Source organism: Ictidomys tridecemlineatus, chromosome 9 (genome assembly GCF_052094955.1).
Source record: "Ictidomys tridecemlineatus isolate mIctTri1 chromosome 9, mIctTri1.hap1, whole genome shotgun sequence".
NCBI lineage: Eukaryota > Metazoa > Chordata > Mammalia > Rodentia > Sciuridae > Ictidomys > Ictidomys tridecemlineatus.
This window is the reverse complement of record NC_135485.1, coordinates 29590993-29609180: the sequence shown is the minus strand read 5'-3', so window position 1 is coordinate 29609180 and position 18188 is coordinate 29590993. Positions and strand designations below refer to the sequence as shown.

The 18188-nt window shown below is 37.4% G+C and overlaps 1 protein-coding gene across 3 annotated transcripts in view; it reads right to left on the bottom strand.

The window, feature by feature from the left end:
* The window catches only part of Wdr19 (WD repeat domain 19), a 73385-nt gene that overhangs the window by 33819 nt on the left and 21378 nt on the right, over positions 1-18188 (bottom strand). For all 3 annotated transcript variants that reach the window (XR_013425761.1, XM_005319916.5, XM_040292539.2), the window contains 8 exons: positions 18073-18187; positions 16041-16147; positions 15036-15158; positions 9002-9151; positions 5902-6049; positions 5569-5773; positions 2850-3009; positions 2544-2654 (listed from right to left, as the gene is read on the bottom strand). Coding sequence is in view for 2 of the 3 variants with exons in the window: in XM_005319916.5 (XP_005319973.3) it covers positions 2544-2654; positions 2850-3009; positions 5569-5773; positions 5902-6049; positions 9002-9151; positions 15036-15158; positions 16041-16147; positions 18073-18187 (1119 nt within the window). In the remaining variant the exon portion in view is untranslated. The remainder of the gene's footprint in view (positions 1-2543; positions 2655-2849; positions 3010-5568; positions 5774-5901; positions 6050-9001; positions 9152-15035; positions 15159-16040; positions 16148-18072; position 18188) is intronic.

Genomic DNA, 18188 nt, shown 5'->3' with positions numbered 1-18188 from the left:
ATTTCAAAAGAGCAAACTATTTTGCAAAGTTATAATATAGTGCCAGTTTTAATAAAAGTAATTTCAAAAAAAAGGATTTTTTTTTTTAAACAGTGAAACTTGGCATTTACAAGGATAACTAGTACTTTCTACAGTCTCAATGGTGGTAACAGAGCCCTAAATTTAGCTATTACAGTGGTTTGTGGCCCTTCCCATACTCAATCCTACCTAAAAAAACCTTATTCCTTAGTATTTTTCTCAATAGGGGTAAATTAAAATTAATATTATATATATATATATATAATTATAATGCACTAGTTGAAAAATGATAATAGAAGGGAGATCAGTAGAGTACATGGATTGGGGAGGGAGGAGGGGATAGAAAGGGAAGGTACTGAGGAATGAGATTGATCAAATTATGCTATACATGTGTTTGAGTATGGCATAATGAATCCCACTATTATGTATGATCATAATGTACCAACAAAAATTAATGCATTCAATTAAATTTAATTTTTCATCTTTGAGGGGCAATGACAAAAAAGTTGGGAAACACTTTATTATAGGAATTAACGTTATTTTATTAGATAATTTCAAGCTACGTGGCAACAGAAATAACAGAAAACATAAGTAAAATGTAAACTTTCTTCCTTCCTGGTTTCTTTTATCTTTTACCAGTGTCTGTGGTTCCTGTGGTCAGTTACACAGTTCCAAATACAAACTTATCATTACAGAATCTTTTAAAGTTTGTTCCTCGCCCTATGTACACTTTATGAAGAATTAAGAATAGCTAACATTTTTCAAGTGTTATTCTTTGCCAGACACTGGTCTAAGGCATTAGCTTATTTTACTTTTCACTCCTACCCTTTCACAATGGACTTGTCATTTTAGAGATCCAGACTCTGAGACAAAGAGAGGCTAGTTTTGACACAGGCTACACGGCCAGTTCATAACAGAGCCAGTAGTAGGGCTCTGCCCCTGCCCTCTCCACTGGCTAACTTACCACTCAGAATGAAGTTAAAGAATAACAGACTGCAATTACCCCTCATTTCTGAAGCCATCCCTCAAATCCTTGACAAAGCTAGGGGCACAGGTTTTCCACAGGTAAATGAAGAGGAGTCAAGATGACGGCACTGCCTTTACTCACTGTAGTCACATTCTTACTTAAGTCAGTACCCATCCAAGCTTTGAAGATTTCTCAGGGTGTCCCCAGTTATCTCAAATAATAGGGTAAAATAACCTTAGTTTTTTTTTTCTTAAAAAGAATGAATTTAGTTTACTTATAATGAAAACAAAAATGAAAATTTGCTGTAAAAATAAAAATGAAACATCAATGTAAAGTGCAAATAAAAATTTAGGGCTGAGGATGTGGCTCAGTGGTAGAGTGCCTGCCAAGCATGTAGGAGGCCCTGGGTTGGATCCCAGCATTGCATAAAAGAAAATGAAAATTTGCTGTAGAACAACAATATGAAAAAGAAAAGCTGTGAAATTAGTAACAAATATATTTTCAAAACTACTCCTTTTATATAGTTGTAGAAATGCTGCTTTGGGCTGGAAGAACATTAATAATTACAATAACTACTATTTTATGTCTACTGATCCGTCACTGTGCTAAAAGATCTAATTTCCTTTGAAGATATTTTACAAGTATCCTGCGGGCTGGATATAGTTATCCTTACTCTAAAGAAGAGGGACCTGGGGCTGAAAAGGTTGAATAATTCATCCAAGGTCATACAGAGCTGGGATTTGAGCCCAGAAGTGTTCTTCTCTCGAGTCTGTGCTCTTGATCATTGTTCTATATTGTTATGTCTTCTTCCACTCTGCCCTTGAACTTGGTCCTTCATTCTATTCCAATTCCTCTCCTTACAACTCTCGATACATAAGAGAATTTCATAAACAGATAAAAGATAAATGTGCCTTAGTTTTCCCAGGCAGAAAATAGAGAAAATAATAGTACCATCTTATAGGATTTTTGTGAGAGTTAAATGAGCTAATAAATGTCAAGTGCTTAGAAAACTGCCTGGCACCTGTGAGCATTCAAGAAATGGCAGCTATTTGTCTTTGCAAATATTTTTGTAAGTTATACAATCTGTTTTCTTTGGGCACATTTAGATTTTAAATTATTTAGTAATGTTATAATACCATGCCTTTTATGCTGCTCCCAAATGAAGAATGAAAATATTTTCAAGCTAATGGTACTTTGGGATTTTTTTTTGGTGTGTGTGTGTGTGTGTTGGGGCTTGAACCCACAGGTGCTTTACCTCTTACTCACATCCTCCAGCCCTTTTTGTTTTTTGAGACAGGGTCTCACTAAGTTGCTTAGGGCCTTGCTAAATTGCTTGAGGCTGGCCTCCAACTTGTGATATTCCTGTCTCAGCCTCCTGAGTTGCTGGGATTACAGGCATGCACCACTGTGCCTGGCTACTCAGGGATTCTTAAAAGCTTAAATGTTTACATTTTAGGAGGGGGAAGGCATATGGTGTCTGAAACTAAGAAGTTTTAACCAGAAAAAAGGGGAGAGCTCCTTCTCTGCACATTCTTTCCCTCCTTATTTAAAGCCATACCTCTAGGGCAGCCACAGGACAGCTGGATGCAAGGTACAGGTCCTGAGCCAGGTTGAAGTCATTCATAAACATGGCAAGATGTCCTGCTAAAAGATTGTAGTCCTCTATTCCCTGCAAAGAAAAGCAGTTTTGATAAGAAGAAATACAGAGGTTTAACTTCATTTTTAAAAAGACTGTGCTCAGTAGAAAGTGGCAATGTTCTATTTGCTTGTTTATGAGTTAGGTAACATTAACTTAAGGAAGTAAAATATTTGAAGAAATAGCATTTAAATCTTAATCTGATAATTCTCATAAAATGCTGTATACCTTTATTTCTTCTAGGGACATCACTATGCCAACGTTTCCAATTGACCGATAAACCCGGATTGCAAACTCCACTTCCATGTGATGCATGCAAGCTTTGGCCAAATCATTCCAGGCAGCATGATCATTCAGAATCTTGCATATGTCCCAGGCATCAGCAAACCTGGGATTTGAGTATACACACTTAATTGGAGAGCGCCACTGCCACCTATTTGGCAATTTGCAGATTACATATGATCTATTATCATGTACTAAATAAACTTTGCAAAACATTTTTTTAACCTATAATTGTCACTTGTTAATGAAAAAATATATAAACTTTCTTCTTTTGTATGACAAATGTTTTCCCTTGCCTTTTAAAAAATTAATTTGAATCTACTCTTTGTAACCAGCCCTTCTGCCTCAATTAACTAAACTAATTCTTTTTTTTTTTTGTACTTTTATTTCACAGATAGATGAAAATTGTTTTTGTTTACACTTAAACCTAATAAAGTCCTATAAATTTAGAAGGTGAAAACGGGTCAGTAAACTGGCCAAAAGGATAAGTCCAATCTGCTTTTAGCTTTTGGTGTAAAGTCTGAGTGAAACAGGGTGACTTGGCAGCCTGCTCTGTCTGGACTCTCTCTGGATGCTTCTGTGCTCCAAGAGTCAGCTGAGCAGCTGTAACTGGGACCCTGTGGCCCTTAAGCCTGAAATATTTACCATTTGGCCCATAGCAGAAAACGTTTGCTGATCTCTGGCTTAAAACATGAACACACATGCCAATTCAACTTCACAGAATCTGCCACAGTGAAAACCTCCCACACACCCACCTACTCAGCCATCCACCTGCCCACCCGTCCATTTTTCTATCCAGCACACAGTTACTGAGCACCTCTGTGCTATGTGCCAGGAACTGTGCTTAGAACCAAGATACAAGGTCAAACACACAGTCACTGCCCTTAGGACAGCTATGACTGGGGAAGGAGGAAGAGACAGGGAAGTGAACAAATGAGCTCCACCCGGTGCGACAGAGGGAACCAAGTGCTCTGGGTACGTGACTCTTTGTGCTGTTTGCACACATTCTAATATACCACCCCAACAACCTCACCCACTACAAATTGTTACTTCTCCTTTACTGATGAAGAAGTGAGCTTAGGCGCGTTACAGTCACACAGCGGTGGTAAGTAGTGAAGTGTTTTGAAGCACTAGAGGCACTTCATCCTGGCCCTGAGGCAACATGCCACAAAACCCCCAGCTGGGACTTCATGGGGTGGGGGTGGGGGAGTCAGGGAAGGCTTCCTGGAGGAGATGGCTGCCTGGTGTCTAAAGAATGAGGAGTTTTGTCCTCCAGATGGGGGAAGGGCATTCCAGGAAGAAGCATGAAAAATAATTAATTTAAGCTGCCAGTGGAACAGAGAGGGAGCTGAGTGGGGCCAGTTGAATCGGTTGTGGCTCGGATTAAATCAGAGCTGAGTGTGCCATATTGGGATCCCTGAGGAATTTGGATTTTTTTCCTAAAGACAATTGTAAGTCAACTGAATTTTTTTTTTTTAAATTTTACAGTTTAGTCAGAGTCAGTCAGTCTCTCTCTTTCTCTCTCTCTCTTTTCATGCTTGGATTTGAACATGGGACCTTTGTGCATGCTAGGCAAGTGCTCTACCACTGAGCTACACAGCCATGCCCACTGAAAGATCTGGAACAGAGGAACGAGAGGATCCGATTCATATTTTTAAAACTGTGTGAAGGGGCTGGGGTTGTGGCTCAGGGTAGAGCGCTTGCCTAGCATGCGTGAGGCACTGGGTTCGATTCTCAGCACCATGTACAAATAAATAAAATAAAGGTCCATCAATAACTAAAAAAAGAAAAAAGAAAAGAAAACTGTGTGAAAACAGAACAGATCTTCATGAGGCTATCTGGAAAGAGACCAGTTAGCAAGTGGTCATATGATACATCGTTCCAAGTCAGTATCTGAATGAAGACACAGGAGAACAAGAGGAGAAAATGATCTTGAAGTCGAGGTGCTCGTGTGTGTGTGTGTGTGTGTGTGTGTGTGTGTGTGTGTGTGTGTGTGTGTATTGGACAAGTTGATCAAGACAGGGATGGGGGAAGAAGGAGAGCTCTGTGTTAGGCAGGCAAGTTTGAGGAGCTTGTGGAGTTCTGAAAGCAGTTAGTTGTAAACACAGGTTTAAGATGAAGACAGCTTTTGACGTGAGCCTCACATGGACTATATCGATGCTTTGGAAGTAGAGATGATTTGCTCAGGAGAAACAGAGTGAGAAGACAATAAAGGAGCTCAGGGGGATGCTAAAAATAGCACCACTTCAGAGATAGTTAGAAGAATCAGAACCACCAAAGAATTCACGGTGGTCCCAAGACATAAAAGAAAACAGCAGGAAAAGGAAATCTTGGAGCAAGGCAAAGTCAGACTTCATTATGATAAAGGCGATATTGTCGAAATAATTCAGTTTATTAGAATTTCATAACACCTGGGCTACATAGATCCTTAGAAACTTTTTTATTCTGAAGGGTTTTTCTTGTAAACAATACTTTTAGCTACAACATCCAATAGTGGTACTTCCTTGGAATTTATATATATTTTTCTATTCATTATTTTATCTGAGCCTCATAACAGCCTTGTGAAGTAAGCCAGTAGTGTTATGCATATCTACTGAATTGGGTTTCACCTTGAAAAATCACAAAAGCACGTGAGAAGCTCCAAGCCAAGTGTCTGCAACCCTACCTTTTGAGCATTAAAGTCTGGGCCAACATTTGTCTCAGTTCGTTAGGCGGCTTGTCTTTTAAACTGTGGAGGAAGCCGTGGGTGCTGAGAAAGATGCTGTTGATTTTTCCACTCTCTGTCTGGCAGGTCAGCTCACCATTGTACAACAGCAGAGGTTTATGAGAGAAGGGAACTTTGGTGCTACCAGCCAAAATAACCTTGGATCCTATATCATAAAGCAGACCTCTTAATGACAAAAGTGAATATTTAGCACAAACATCAGAAAGGAAGGTTTTAATTTCTTTGCAATGGAAATTGATTTACCAATGAACGTACAAAAAAGTGATTCAGTACCTTGTATGGTGTCCTTATGAAAGACATAAGTGTACACTTTATCGTCATCATAAGCAATAAATACGCCTTTATCCATCGGCCAGTTTTCCCAAAGAACACCTTTAATGGTTGGTGAGAAATCTGGAATCTCGTAGGTAGCATCATTAACCTACAAAATAGGGTTTATAGATTTGCCCACGTCTGTGTTTAGATCATTATCATTTTCTTTGGCAGGAGCCTGTCTACAGCCTTAACTGGCAGAGCTTCCCAACCCCCACTGGATCCAAAGTTACTCCAACCACAGCAGGAAGGGAAGTTCCTCTTCCTAGTCCTATACCACATCAGACTTGGAAAAACTGCAGATATTTGGCAAATCAAGGGTTTGATCTAAACTATGGGGAATTTATAGGAAACTACAAGTCTAAAAACAGTAGCTTCAGGTTAAGAATAACATATAGAAGCTGCTCAAGATGGCAGACGTTTACATCACAAACACACCTGTTTCCAGACGTGTGTGTGTGTGTGTGTGTGTGTGTGTGTGTGCGCGCGTGCACGCGTGTGTGTTGTTGGTGATAGAACCCAGGGCCTCACACCCAGGAACCTTTAAATAATAATGGGTAGTAAATAACACGGGTGTTAAGAAACAGAAGTTAATTCATGCACGATTTGAAATTTACAAAAATTACACTGGGGATGTTTTATTTCAAAAATCTATAAATACAATACTATAATGACATAAACATTTAAAATCCACATAATTTCTGTGAACTTAAACAGATAGGGTTACATACATCTTAAATAGAGAACCGTGTGTTCTTCCTAGTCCATCTTCTCTCAAAATGAGAATGATATTTATGATTCTTCCAAATAATAACTGATACTACAGAGCTGCGTTATATGATATGATAGTTGCTATTATATTATCTGTAATGGGCCCATTTAAAATCAGAAGCTCCAAATTGTTTTTCTTATCCATTTCCTACTAATCTGTTCAAGCATTTCCTCCCCTCAGCTTTCTACAGTCCATCATCTCATGCTGAGAATGAGATGAAACCACCCCCAAAGCCCTGGTGAAAATCACAAAACAGGAACTGCAATCTAACTCTGGCTAGCACAGCCTGACTGAATCTACATATGCATATTTCCTGGCTTTTTGTTCCTACCAATTGTGACATTTCTGTAGCATGAGGAAAGTAGGTCTTCCTAGTTTGGGCCAAACTGCAATTAATTCATTTTTCCTTTTTATATAGCTTTCTCTTTTCTCTGATGTGGGCAGGCAACTAAACCCAGTCAGAACTCAAGTAGCCTCTAACCTGGGCCTAGATAACATATCCATCTAAAGCTATTGAGCACTCAAATGTGCCTAAACCAATCAACACATACTAGGTCTCAAAGCAAAAAAGAAATGTAAAGCATTTCATTAATAATTTTATGTTTAGCTACATATTGAAATGATAATGTTAGGTTATATTAAATACATGAAAATTAATTTCATGTTTTGATCCCCTGTTTTGCAAAAAAAAATTCCATTTATTTCTTTTTATCTTTTTAAAAAATCTGGCTAGTAGAAAATTAAAAATTCTCTATGTGGTTCACATTAAATTCCAATTTGACAGTACTACTAAAAGGTACTATATTATCTACTCATAATTATATACCTATATGTATAAACTCATTTAATTGTAACATTATTCTCTCCAAGACAGGTACCGTAATTAGCCCCACTTTTCAGATGAGGAAACTCAGGCACAGAATAATCAGCCCAAAGTCACACAGCTAATTAGTTGAAGAGCCAGGGTTTGAACCCCAGCCTGCTCCAGAGTCTAGGCTTCTAACCTCCAGGTTATACCAAGGCTCAGTTTATATGGATGAGCACAGCAGGTGGAGAATACAGGATTTTTTTTTTTTTCAAGTGTAGCCATTTGTGTAGCACCTATCATGTACAAAACCCTACACACATCATCCCATTTAGTTGTCATCCAATGACCCCACAGAGTGTTAGAACCATCTCCATCTAGAAATATAGGGAAACTGGGAATCCAATTATTCAGCTCTTTGACAGAAATGATTAAGGAAAAGAGAACCATGAAAGGAGAATGATAAATGGCATCCTTTTGTTTATGGTTGTTCTTACTCTCCACCGGTTCCCTAGCAGTCATCGCCAGGGACTGACCTGACCTCCTGATAGACACTGGTCCTCCCACCTCCAGATGCCCTGTCAAAGCAGTGGGTGAACCCATGGGGACGGCGTGGGGGGAGGCAGCTCTGATTGGCACCTGGTTACCAGGGGAACCTGTGCCAGTTAAGTGGAGGGAACAGGATGTTCTCTTCAGGTTTATGTCATTCTTCCTCCTTTGTTATGGGACGGGAGAGGAATGGGTTGAGTGGGAAGTCCACATGGGAATCTGGCATAAATAATCCAGGCTTCTTGTTATATTTTTGAAAGAAAGGAAAGGAAAAGGAGAAGAGAAGAGAGGAGAGGAAAGGAAGAAAGGAAGGAGGGAGGGAGGAGGAATGAAATCTTCATACCAAGGCAGGTACGGAAGGGACGGAAAGCGCCTTCACTGGGCAGACACTAGGCAGAACAGACACCTGGGAGCCACATTAAGGTGGGTCCAGGAACCTCTGTGAGGTTTGAGCCGGGACCCAGTGCATGGGAAACCATTAAGGGTGAGTCAAAAATAAATGAAAAGCCCCAGTACAGTAATGATCATAAAGCACATTTCCTCTTTCTAAATCTATTTTCAAAAACGTGAAGGATGTCCAAAAATAGGAGTAACTGACTTCTTGGATAGGTCCATCCATTTTTAAGAATCATTTTAATATAAAAACAACTTTTAAATTAACTAAGATGGGCAGAAAGGACAGGGTATAGCCTCTGCCTTCTGAGGCTTCCTGCACATCTAGAGAGAAAACTCATGTGCAGGAAGGTAGACTGTAATGATAATACCATGCAGTAACAAGGTTAAAAGTTGTATAAAATGTAACAACATGTTAGGTGATAGCAAGTAGCACAATCTTTGATACTGTGCAGGAAAATTTTACATGAGCTCTGCTTTAATAACACCTTTTTTTATATTCCATTTATTTAAACAAACATTTAAGAAATTTCTAGACTTACGGGACAGTAAACAAATCCATCACTTTTTTCATCAATGAAAATTAATTTGGTCCCATTTGGGTCAGGAAAAATCTTTTTCACACCAACAGGATGTCGATAATCATTAACATATTGCCAGTCTTCAATATAGAAATATTGAATGACGCCAGTCTAAAAAAAAAAAAATCCAGTTATGGAAATATAAGGGGTGGTCAAGGAAACACTGACTTTCCATGTTCAAGTTAAATATACTTCCTAATTTTTAGAGCAGCAGTATTATTGTTATTATTATTATTATTATTATTATTATTATTTGTACCAGGGATTGAACTCAGGGGCACTCAATTACTGAGCCACATCCCCAGTCCTATTTTGTATTTTTTTAGAGATAGGGACTTACTGAGTTGCTTAACGCCTCGCTTTTTGCTAAGGCTGGCTTTGAACTCGGCAATCCTCCTGTCTCAGCCTCCCTAGCTGCTGGGACTACAAGTGTGTACCACCATGCCCAGCCTGCATCATTATTTTTGACGAAGGAGAAGCCTAACAATATTTAGTATGTATGCAGTGTACAGACCCCTAAAAATAAATGCAATGAGAATACACAAGTGACTCAATATTTTATTAATTCATATGCTTTTAATGACATGAAATAATTAATTCATAGTATTTCTTACTTGCTGAAATACCCTTGTTGCTGAAGAGAAACTTTCAGATTGTGTTTTTTCAAATATTTTTTCTGTTAATTAGTAAACTAGAAAATTAGTTTTAAGATAAAAACAAAACAAAAACCTTACCTGATATAATCAACTGTATTTCTATATATTAGCAATGAACTTGCACATCTCAAAATTGAAAACACAATAAGGGCTGAACATCCCTAATCTGAAAATCTGAAATTGAAATTTTCTGTGTGCCAACATGACACTCGGAAGTTTTCAGACATTGGAGTACTTCAGATTTCAGATTTTCAGGTTAGGGATGCTCAACTAGTGATATCTATGTAAATATCCCCAGTGAAACAAAACAAAACAAAACAAAACCTGAAACATTTCTTTCTGGTCTCAAACATTTTAGATAAGGGATAATCTACATTTCTATATCTGGGTGTAAATGTAACAAAACATGCATAGGATTTTCATGCTGAAAACTACAAAACACTAAATACAAAACGCTATATTCATAATGTATTAGAAGACTCACCAGATAGAAATATTAATTTTCCCAACTATATAGGTTTAACATCATTCTAATAAAAATCTCAACAAGATTTCTTTGAAGATACAAAACTATTCTAAAATTTATACGGAATGGCAAAACAACTAGATGAGCTGAACCAAGTTTGAAAATAAAGAATAAAGTGGGAATTAATTTGCCCAATTTCAAAGATTTTTTAAAAATATACAGTTGTGATAATCAAGATTATGTGGTATAGATGGAGGGATGCCACACAGGTCAAAGGAATGGAGTAGAGGGCCCAGAAAATAGACATGGATATGCTCAACTGATTCTTATTCCTGTTTAAAAGGTGCTTATACTCATTTTTTTCTTTAGTAGCTTTATGAAAATGTAATTCATACACCATGAAATTCATCCTCTCAAAGTGTACAACTTTTGGCATGTTTACAGAGTTGTACAATACTTTAATCAACTTAAAACAATTCATCACCCAAAAAAGAAACCCCACTTTGAAGTCAATCCAGAAGCTCTTTAGTGGGTGAAAGGTTGAACATACTGTTCACATACCTCGGAACACTACTTGGCAAAAAAAAGGCAAATGGCTGCTACATACAACCTGGCTGAATCTCCTGAGAAGTACATGCAGTGAAAAAGAGCCAATCTGAAAAGGCTGCATATTATATGATTTCTATGGAAATGGTAAAATTATAGAAATAGAGAACAGATTATCTGTTACCAGGGGTTAAGGATGGGTGGGGTTAGGAGGAAAATGAGTGTGGTCTAAAGCAGTAACAGAAGGGATCCCTGTGGTGACAGAATTGTTCTGTCTGACTATACCGATCTCAACATGGTTGTGATACTGGACTATAATTGTACACTGGGGAACCTAGGTGAAGGGTACATAGGATCATAGGATCTCTTTATTTCTGACAACTGCATTTAATTTTGCAAGGATCTCAAATTTAAAAAAAAGTTTAATTGAAATAAAAATATATGATAATATCTTGGACTTCACTTAGGCCAAGATGGATTTTCTTTTCTATCAAAAACAACCACTTGTATTTTTTAAAATACATATATAAACAAAGTGCATGGAACTACCATTCTCAAGATGCTGAAATTAGGCAACAAAGGACCTTGATCTCTGAGAGGGGGCAATAAGGCGAGTCCTATGGCAGCTCCAGCTATTGCTTTCAGAGAGATTTCAAATCAGGGCAAGGGGGTTGGGGCTACAGGTGGAGCATGATTCCAAGTTGTGGAGATGGAGCTGAGAGCACAGGGAGAAGAAGGTGGCGGCTAGAGTTGACAGGGTAGAGTCCCAGAGAGGACAAAGCTGCAAAGAGAGAGAGAAGTTGGAGATCTACGGAGAGGGTCCACCTTGACTCAGGTGTGACTGATCAGTGCACATAAATGAGAAAATTACTGAGGCCAGGAAAGAATCATCCAAAAGAAACAAAGTGAACAGTGACTGGCCTCACAGAAAACTATTCCCAACAGCCACACTCTAAAAACTTAAAATCCACAGGGGCCTTGTAGATTTCAGAGTACTCAGGAAAGCCATGCTGCAGGAATGGGAGATAATTGGCTGTAACTGAGCACTATTTCATACCTTCCAAAAACAAATAATAAGGGCTGGGGTTGTAGCTCAGTGGTAGAGTGCTTGCCTAGCATGTGTAAGGCACTGAACTGGGTTCAATTTTCAGCCCACATATAAATAAATAAAATAAAGGTCCATTGACAACTAAAAAACTATTTTAAAAAATGATAAAAGCAAGACTCAAATGAGTCAAACTCTTTTAAAATAAATTAACTGTGCCCCACATCAAAGTTCAAGAATATTTGGGGGAATACAAATATATCCAGAACCCCAAAAGGTAAAATTACCAGACATATAGAGAAATATGACCCATAATGAAAATAATCAGTCAGAACTGACCCCAAATGAACCCAGATATTAGAATTAGTGGATAAGATCATTAAAGATTATTATAACTGTAAAGCATGTGTTTCAAAGCTAATTGGAGACATGGAAGACATTTTAAAAACCCAAATAGATTTTTTATGGATGAAAATTACCATGTTTAAAATTTAAAACAACTGGATGAGATTAATGGCAGCTCAGACGTGATAAAACAAAGGTTAGTGATTTTGAAAATACAGCAGTAGAAATGAAAAAGAAGAAAGAGAATTTAAAAATGTTAAGAGTCTTATCTGTGAGACACTTTTAGCACCGCAATATACATGTAGGTAGAATCCCTGCGATTAGAGAGTGGCAGCACAAATTTAAAGATTTTATAGCTAAAAGGGTCCAAGTTTGATTAAAACTGTAAACTCTCACATTCAAGAAGGTCAACAATTTCAAGCTCAGGAAAAAGGAAGAAAACAACATCACGACACATTACAATCAAATTGCTCAAAAGCAGTGATTAAGATGAAATAGTAAAAGCAGAGCAAAAAACACTGCACACAGAGGAACAAGATCAAGATGACAGATTTCTTGTTGGAAAAAATGCAAGTGAGAAGACAGCGGGGCAGAAACAGTACCAAAAGAAAGAAGTGGTCAGCCTAGAATTCTACACCCAGCGAAGACATCTTAAAAAAATAAATAAATAAAGGTGAAACAAGGACATTTTCAGTCCTAAGCTAAAAGAATTCATGGACAGGAAACCAGTCTGATGAACACTGAGATAAAGTTAAACCTTCAGGCAGAAGAAAAAGATACCAAGTGGAAACATGGATTCACACCATGGAATGAAGAGCACCAAAAATGTCAACCACATGAATAAATATTTAAGCTACTTCTTTCTTAAATCTCTTTAAAGGATAGCTGATTGTTTAAACAAAACTAATAAACAATGCACTAAGGGGTTTATAAGAACTGTTAAAGCAAGACATGTGGCAGTGGCTCTGAGGTTGGAGGGGAGCATTTCATGGTACATCATCACTCCAATACAGGCATAGACCAAACCCCAGATAACAAATGTTATAATTAATAAATCACCAGATGAGATAAAATAATAAAAATACAGAGTCTGAAGGAAGGTAAAGGAGGAAGAAAACGTCAACAAAGAACAGATGGGACAAGTAGAAAGTGGCAGGACAACAGACTGAAACCTAAACAGGTGGGTAATTCATTATACTTAAAAGTCTAAACTCCCAGCTAAAAGGCAGAGAGACTGTCTGACTGTGGGATCCAACTATATGCTATTTATAAGAAAATAGATTGCATATAAAGATACAAAAAAGTTAGAAATGGAAAAAGATACAGCAGGATAACATTCTGGAAGGCTGAAATGGCTGTATTACTATCAGGTAAAATAGATTTCAGAGCAAAACTATTACCAGAGATTTTAAAAGGTCATTTCAAAATGATAAAGTGGCTAATCTGTCAAGAAAACAAAACAATCCAGAATGGTTAGGTGCCTAACAAGAGAGCTTCAATATACATAAATCGCTTAGAGAACAGAAAAAGACAAGGAGATGAATAGGCAAATTCACAATTGTAGCTCTCAATAATTGACTGAATAAAGAAATATAAAATCAGAAAGGATACAGAAGTCTTGAATGTTATCAACAACTTCATCTCAGGAATAGCATATATATTCCTTCCAGTTACAAAAGGAATATTTACCAAGTGGATCACTTTCTGTACCATAAAATAAGTCTCACAAATTTAAAATAATTTGTCAGACAAATTATGTTCCTTAACCATAATAGAATGAAATCAGAATTCAGTAACAGAAAGACATCTGGAAAAATCTCAGTTGTCTACAAATTTATCAACGTAGTATTAAAAAAACCCATGAATAAAATAAAAAATCAAAAGGGAAATTCTAAAGATTTTGAACTGAATAAAAACAAAAAAATACAATATACTAAAATTTGGGGGATGCTGCTAAAGTAGGACATAAGGGAAATTTCCTCCCACTGAAGGGCTTATGTTAGAAAAGAAGAATGATCTCAAGTAAATGAAATCAACTCCTGTCCTAAAAACTAAAAAAAGAACAGATTAATACCCAAATCAGTAGGATAAATAATGGAGCAGAAATCAATGAAAGAGGAAACAGGAAAACAATAGAGAAAAACAAACAAACAAAAAAACCCAAAAAACAAAAAACAAAACCAAAAAAGCTATTTATTTGAAAAGATCAACACAATTGATAAACCTCTGGGTAGATCAATCAGGGGAAAAAAACACAAATTACATCATCAGAAATGAGACGAGTGATATTGCTACAGATCTACAACTATTAAAAGAATAATGAGGAATATTATAATTTTATGCCATAACTTAGATGGACGCATTCCTTCAAAGACACAAACTATCCAAGTTCACCAATGAAGAAAAACAGACAACCTGAATAGCTTGCTTTCTACTGACACCATTGAATTTGTAGTTTAAAATCGTCTTGTAAAGAAAAGTCCAGGCCCAGGGGGGAGAGCTCCACCATAACACCATGGCTACTTTGCAACATTCACACAGGCACAGAGGTGAGGCTCAAATCTAGTTGGACAGGGACATGACAGAGCAGGCAGCCTGGAGAAGAGCCGTCCCAAGTCATTTCTCATTCACCTCTCTGTCTGGTGGGAAGTTGTCATGAATCAGCTTTTCACCTGCTTTTAGTGATGGCATCATCCCAAGTCTGCCCTTTCAACTTCATAAATTAAGAAATTGCTTAAAAATCACAAAACGCTTATACTAGCAGATCATACCATCTATATTCTGCTAAGTGTATGATTAATCACAGATAACTTCATTCCTCATATTGAATTCAATACCGAAAAATATGTAGGGAAAAAAAATAGTAGGAAAAAGTCTAAATTACAAAGTAAAAATTAGAAATCCTCTATGCTCTATAGTAGAAAAGACAATACATACATCTGTCCCATAGATGAGGAAATCACCAGTTAAGGCATGACATAAAATACGGCATTTATCATCCACTGCCGGGAAGAGTCGAGTCTCACGTTCTTCTTGAGCATTGGAGATTTCACTTTCTATCTAAAATGTAAAGATTGTTTGCATAAATGTGCAAAGTGTCCTTTTTCTCAAGTTTAACTACACATTTGGAATTTCAAGACTACCTTAGGCCTGCTTACTCAGAAATATACCTGCGGCAACCACAGCTGGCCTGCAGGGCAACATTAGATGTTCCCACCAATCTCTTTGGCTCCCCAGATGAGAAGAGTCAAGATATTTATGTGTGCTGGGTACAATGGCACACGCCTGTAATTCCAGCAGCTCAGGAGGCTAAGACAGGAAGACTGTGAGTTCAAAGCCAGCCTCAGCAATTTAGTGAGGCCCTAAGCAACTCAGTGAGACCTCGTCTCTAAATAAAATATTTAAAAAAGGGATGGGGATGTGGTTCTGTAGGTAACTGCCCCTGGGTTCAATTCTCAGTACCAAAAAAAAAAAAAAAAAAAAAAAGAATGAAAAGCTATTTGTGTGGCAGATGCCCTGATTTAGAAGTCCAGTCATAGCAGGTGCCAATATTTGTTGAATGAGTCAATGGACATAATTTTGAGGATCCTCACATGCAACATGCACAAATCTAAGAGTCATTGCATTGCAGAAAGCCCAGAGGTTTATGGTTCATTTGTAGTTCCTTCTAGATGCAATTTACCAACTGAGTTATTTTTACTACAAGCAATGTGGTAAAGAGCACTGTTGCTATTTATCAAGGTTCTAGAGAACAGGGCTAAAATGTCACTTGAACATCTCATACAGAAGGGGAAGAGTTTTGTTCACCCTTACCCATACCTGGCTTTCTAGCTAGGCTGTATATACTTGCTGCCTGACCAAGGTTCTTGATAATGAGACATGAGGTTATTCATTATTACTACTTAAACTAGCAGATTTCCAAGATATCAGAATTATACTTACCAAATGTAACTGGACTTTGCCTTCAAAAAGTGCAGAAGCATAGTCAGAATGAAGACAAATGCTAGCTACTGTTCCAAGATATTCTGTGTCTTTTAATTTTTTTACACCTGTAGCAATGTAAAAAAATAACATACTGAAATTAGGCAAAACTACCTCATACAAGTATTTGCAAATAATTTTTAAATGTGTGTCTTTGTAAAAATCTTCTGAACTTAAATCTTATTTCAGCTATTGTAAAGAAAATTGTAGTAGCCAAATAAATTTGCTTTCGGGAATTCCATAATGGTTCATATGAAACAAGAGAAAATAAGTGAATTAAACCTTAAGTGACAAGAAGCTTAATGGGGTTTTCTATTCTACAGGTTACTTCTCAGGTCTTTTCCTGAAGGTTATCTGATCTAGAGTTGGGGGAAAATGTGGAGAGGGACCCATAGTTTGTTAAGCTACTAGGCATAGGTGTGCCTAACAAAGCCACTGTGTAAAATGAGAACCAAGAATCAAGAAATGGGATGGATTCAAACTAAAAAGTTTTTTCTCAGCAAAAGAAATAATCTGTGAGGTGAACAGGGAGCCTACATCCTGGGAGCAAATTTTTATCCTTCACACATCAGATAGAGCACTAATCTCTAGTGTATATAAAGAACTTAACAAGCTAAGCACCAAAAAAAATTAAAAAATAAAAAATAATAATAATCCAATCAACAAATGGGCCAAGGACATGAACAGACCTTCAGAAGAGGATATACAATCAATCAACAAATATATGAAAAAATGCTCATCATCTCTAGCAATCAGAGAAATGCAAATCAAAACTACTCTAAGATTTTATCTCACTCTAGTAAGAATGGCAGCTATTATGAAGACAAACAACAGTAAGTGTTGGCGAGGATGTGGGGAAAAAGGTTCACTCATACATTGCTGGTGGAACAGCCAATTTGGAAAGCAGTATGGAGATTCCATGGAAATCTGGGAATGGAATCACCATTTGACCCAGCTATTCCTCTTCTCAGACTATACCCAAAGGACCTAAAAACAGCATACTACAGGGACACAGCCACATTAATGTTTATAGCAGCACAATTCACAATAGCTGAACTGTGGAGCCAACCTAGATGTCCTTCAGTGGTTGAATGGATTAAAAAATGTGGCATTTATACACAATGGAATATTACTCAGCACTAAAAAAGAACAAGATCATGGCATTTGCAGGTAAATGGATGGCATGAGAGAAGATTATGCTAAGTGAAGTTAGCCAACCCCCCAAAAACAAATGCCAAATGTTTTCTCTGATATACGGGGGGTGAATCAAAGTGGGGTAGGGAGGGAGAGCAGGGGAAGAAGATTATTTCTAGATAGGGAAGAAGGGTGGGAGGGAAAAGGAGGGGGAAGGGGAATAGCAAGGATGGTGAAAGGTGATGGTCATCATTATACAAAATACATGTATGAAGATTTGAATTTGGTGTCAACATACCTTATATACAAATAGAGACGATAAATTGTGGTATATATGTGTATTAAGAATTGTAATGCAAAAAAAGAGAGTATATGTAGTGTATAATGGCATAATTTGGTGTGAACATACTTTGTATACAGAGTTACGAAAAATTGTGCTGTAAATGGGTAATAATGAGTGTAATGCATTCCACTATTGTCATGAATGCAAAAAAAAAAAAATCGCCTCATGATCCCTTAAACATAGAAGTAGCCTCATTTTCCAGATGAGTAAACCAAAGCTCATGGGGTAGAGTAAGTAGGCTACAGTTCACTTAGCTTACAGAAGCAGAAGGGGAATTGAACCCAGCACCTCTCTAATTCCAATCTACCCACTATACCATGCTATTTTCACTCCAAAGGTAAAGAAGAAAATCTTTCTAAAAATTATATGAAATTTTTAGAGGATTCACAAAGCCTTTCAATTAAGAAAGAGATGTTTGGACAAAAATGAGTGAAAGACTTGGTCTGAAGAGAAACTTCCAGTGTTATACGGAAATTACTTGCTAGATAACAATGCAACAAATGGGTGTCGACTTGCCGTTCTCTCCAAGAACATAAAACCAGGCTCGATTGTTCATTCCCACAGCCAGATGATAGAGACCTACTGCTATAAAGTTGGGTTCCACATCAACTGAGACTGTGATTGGTGTCTCC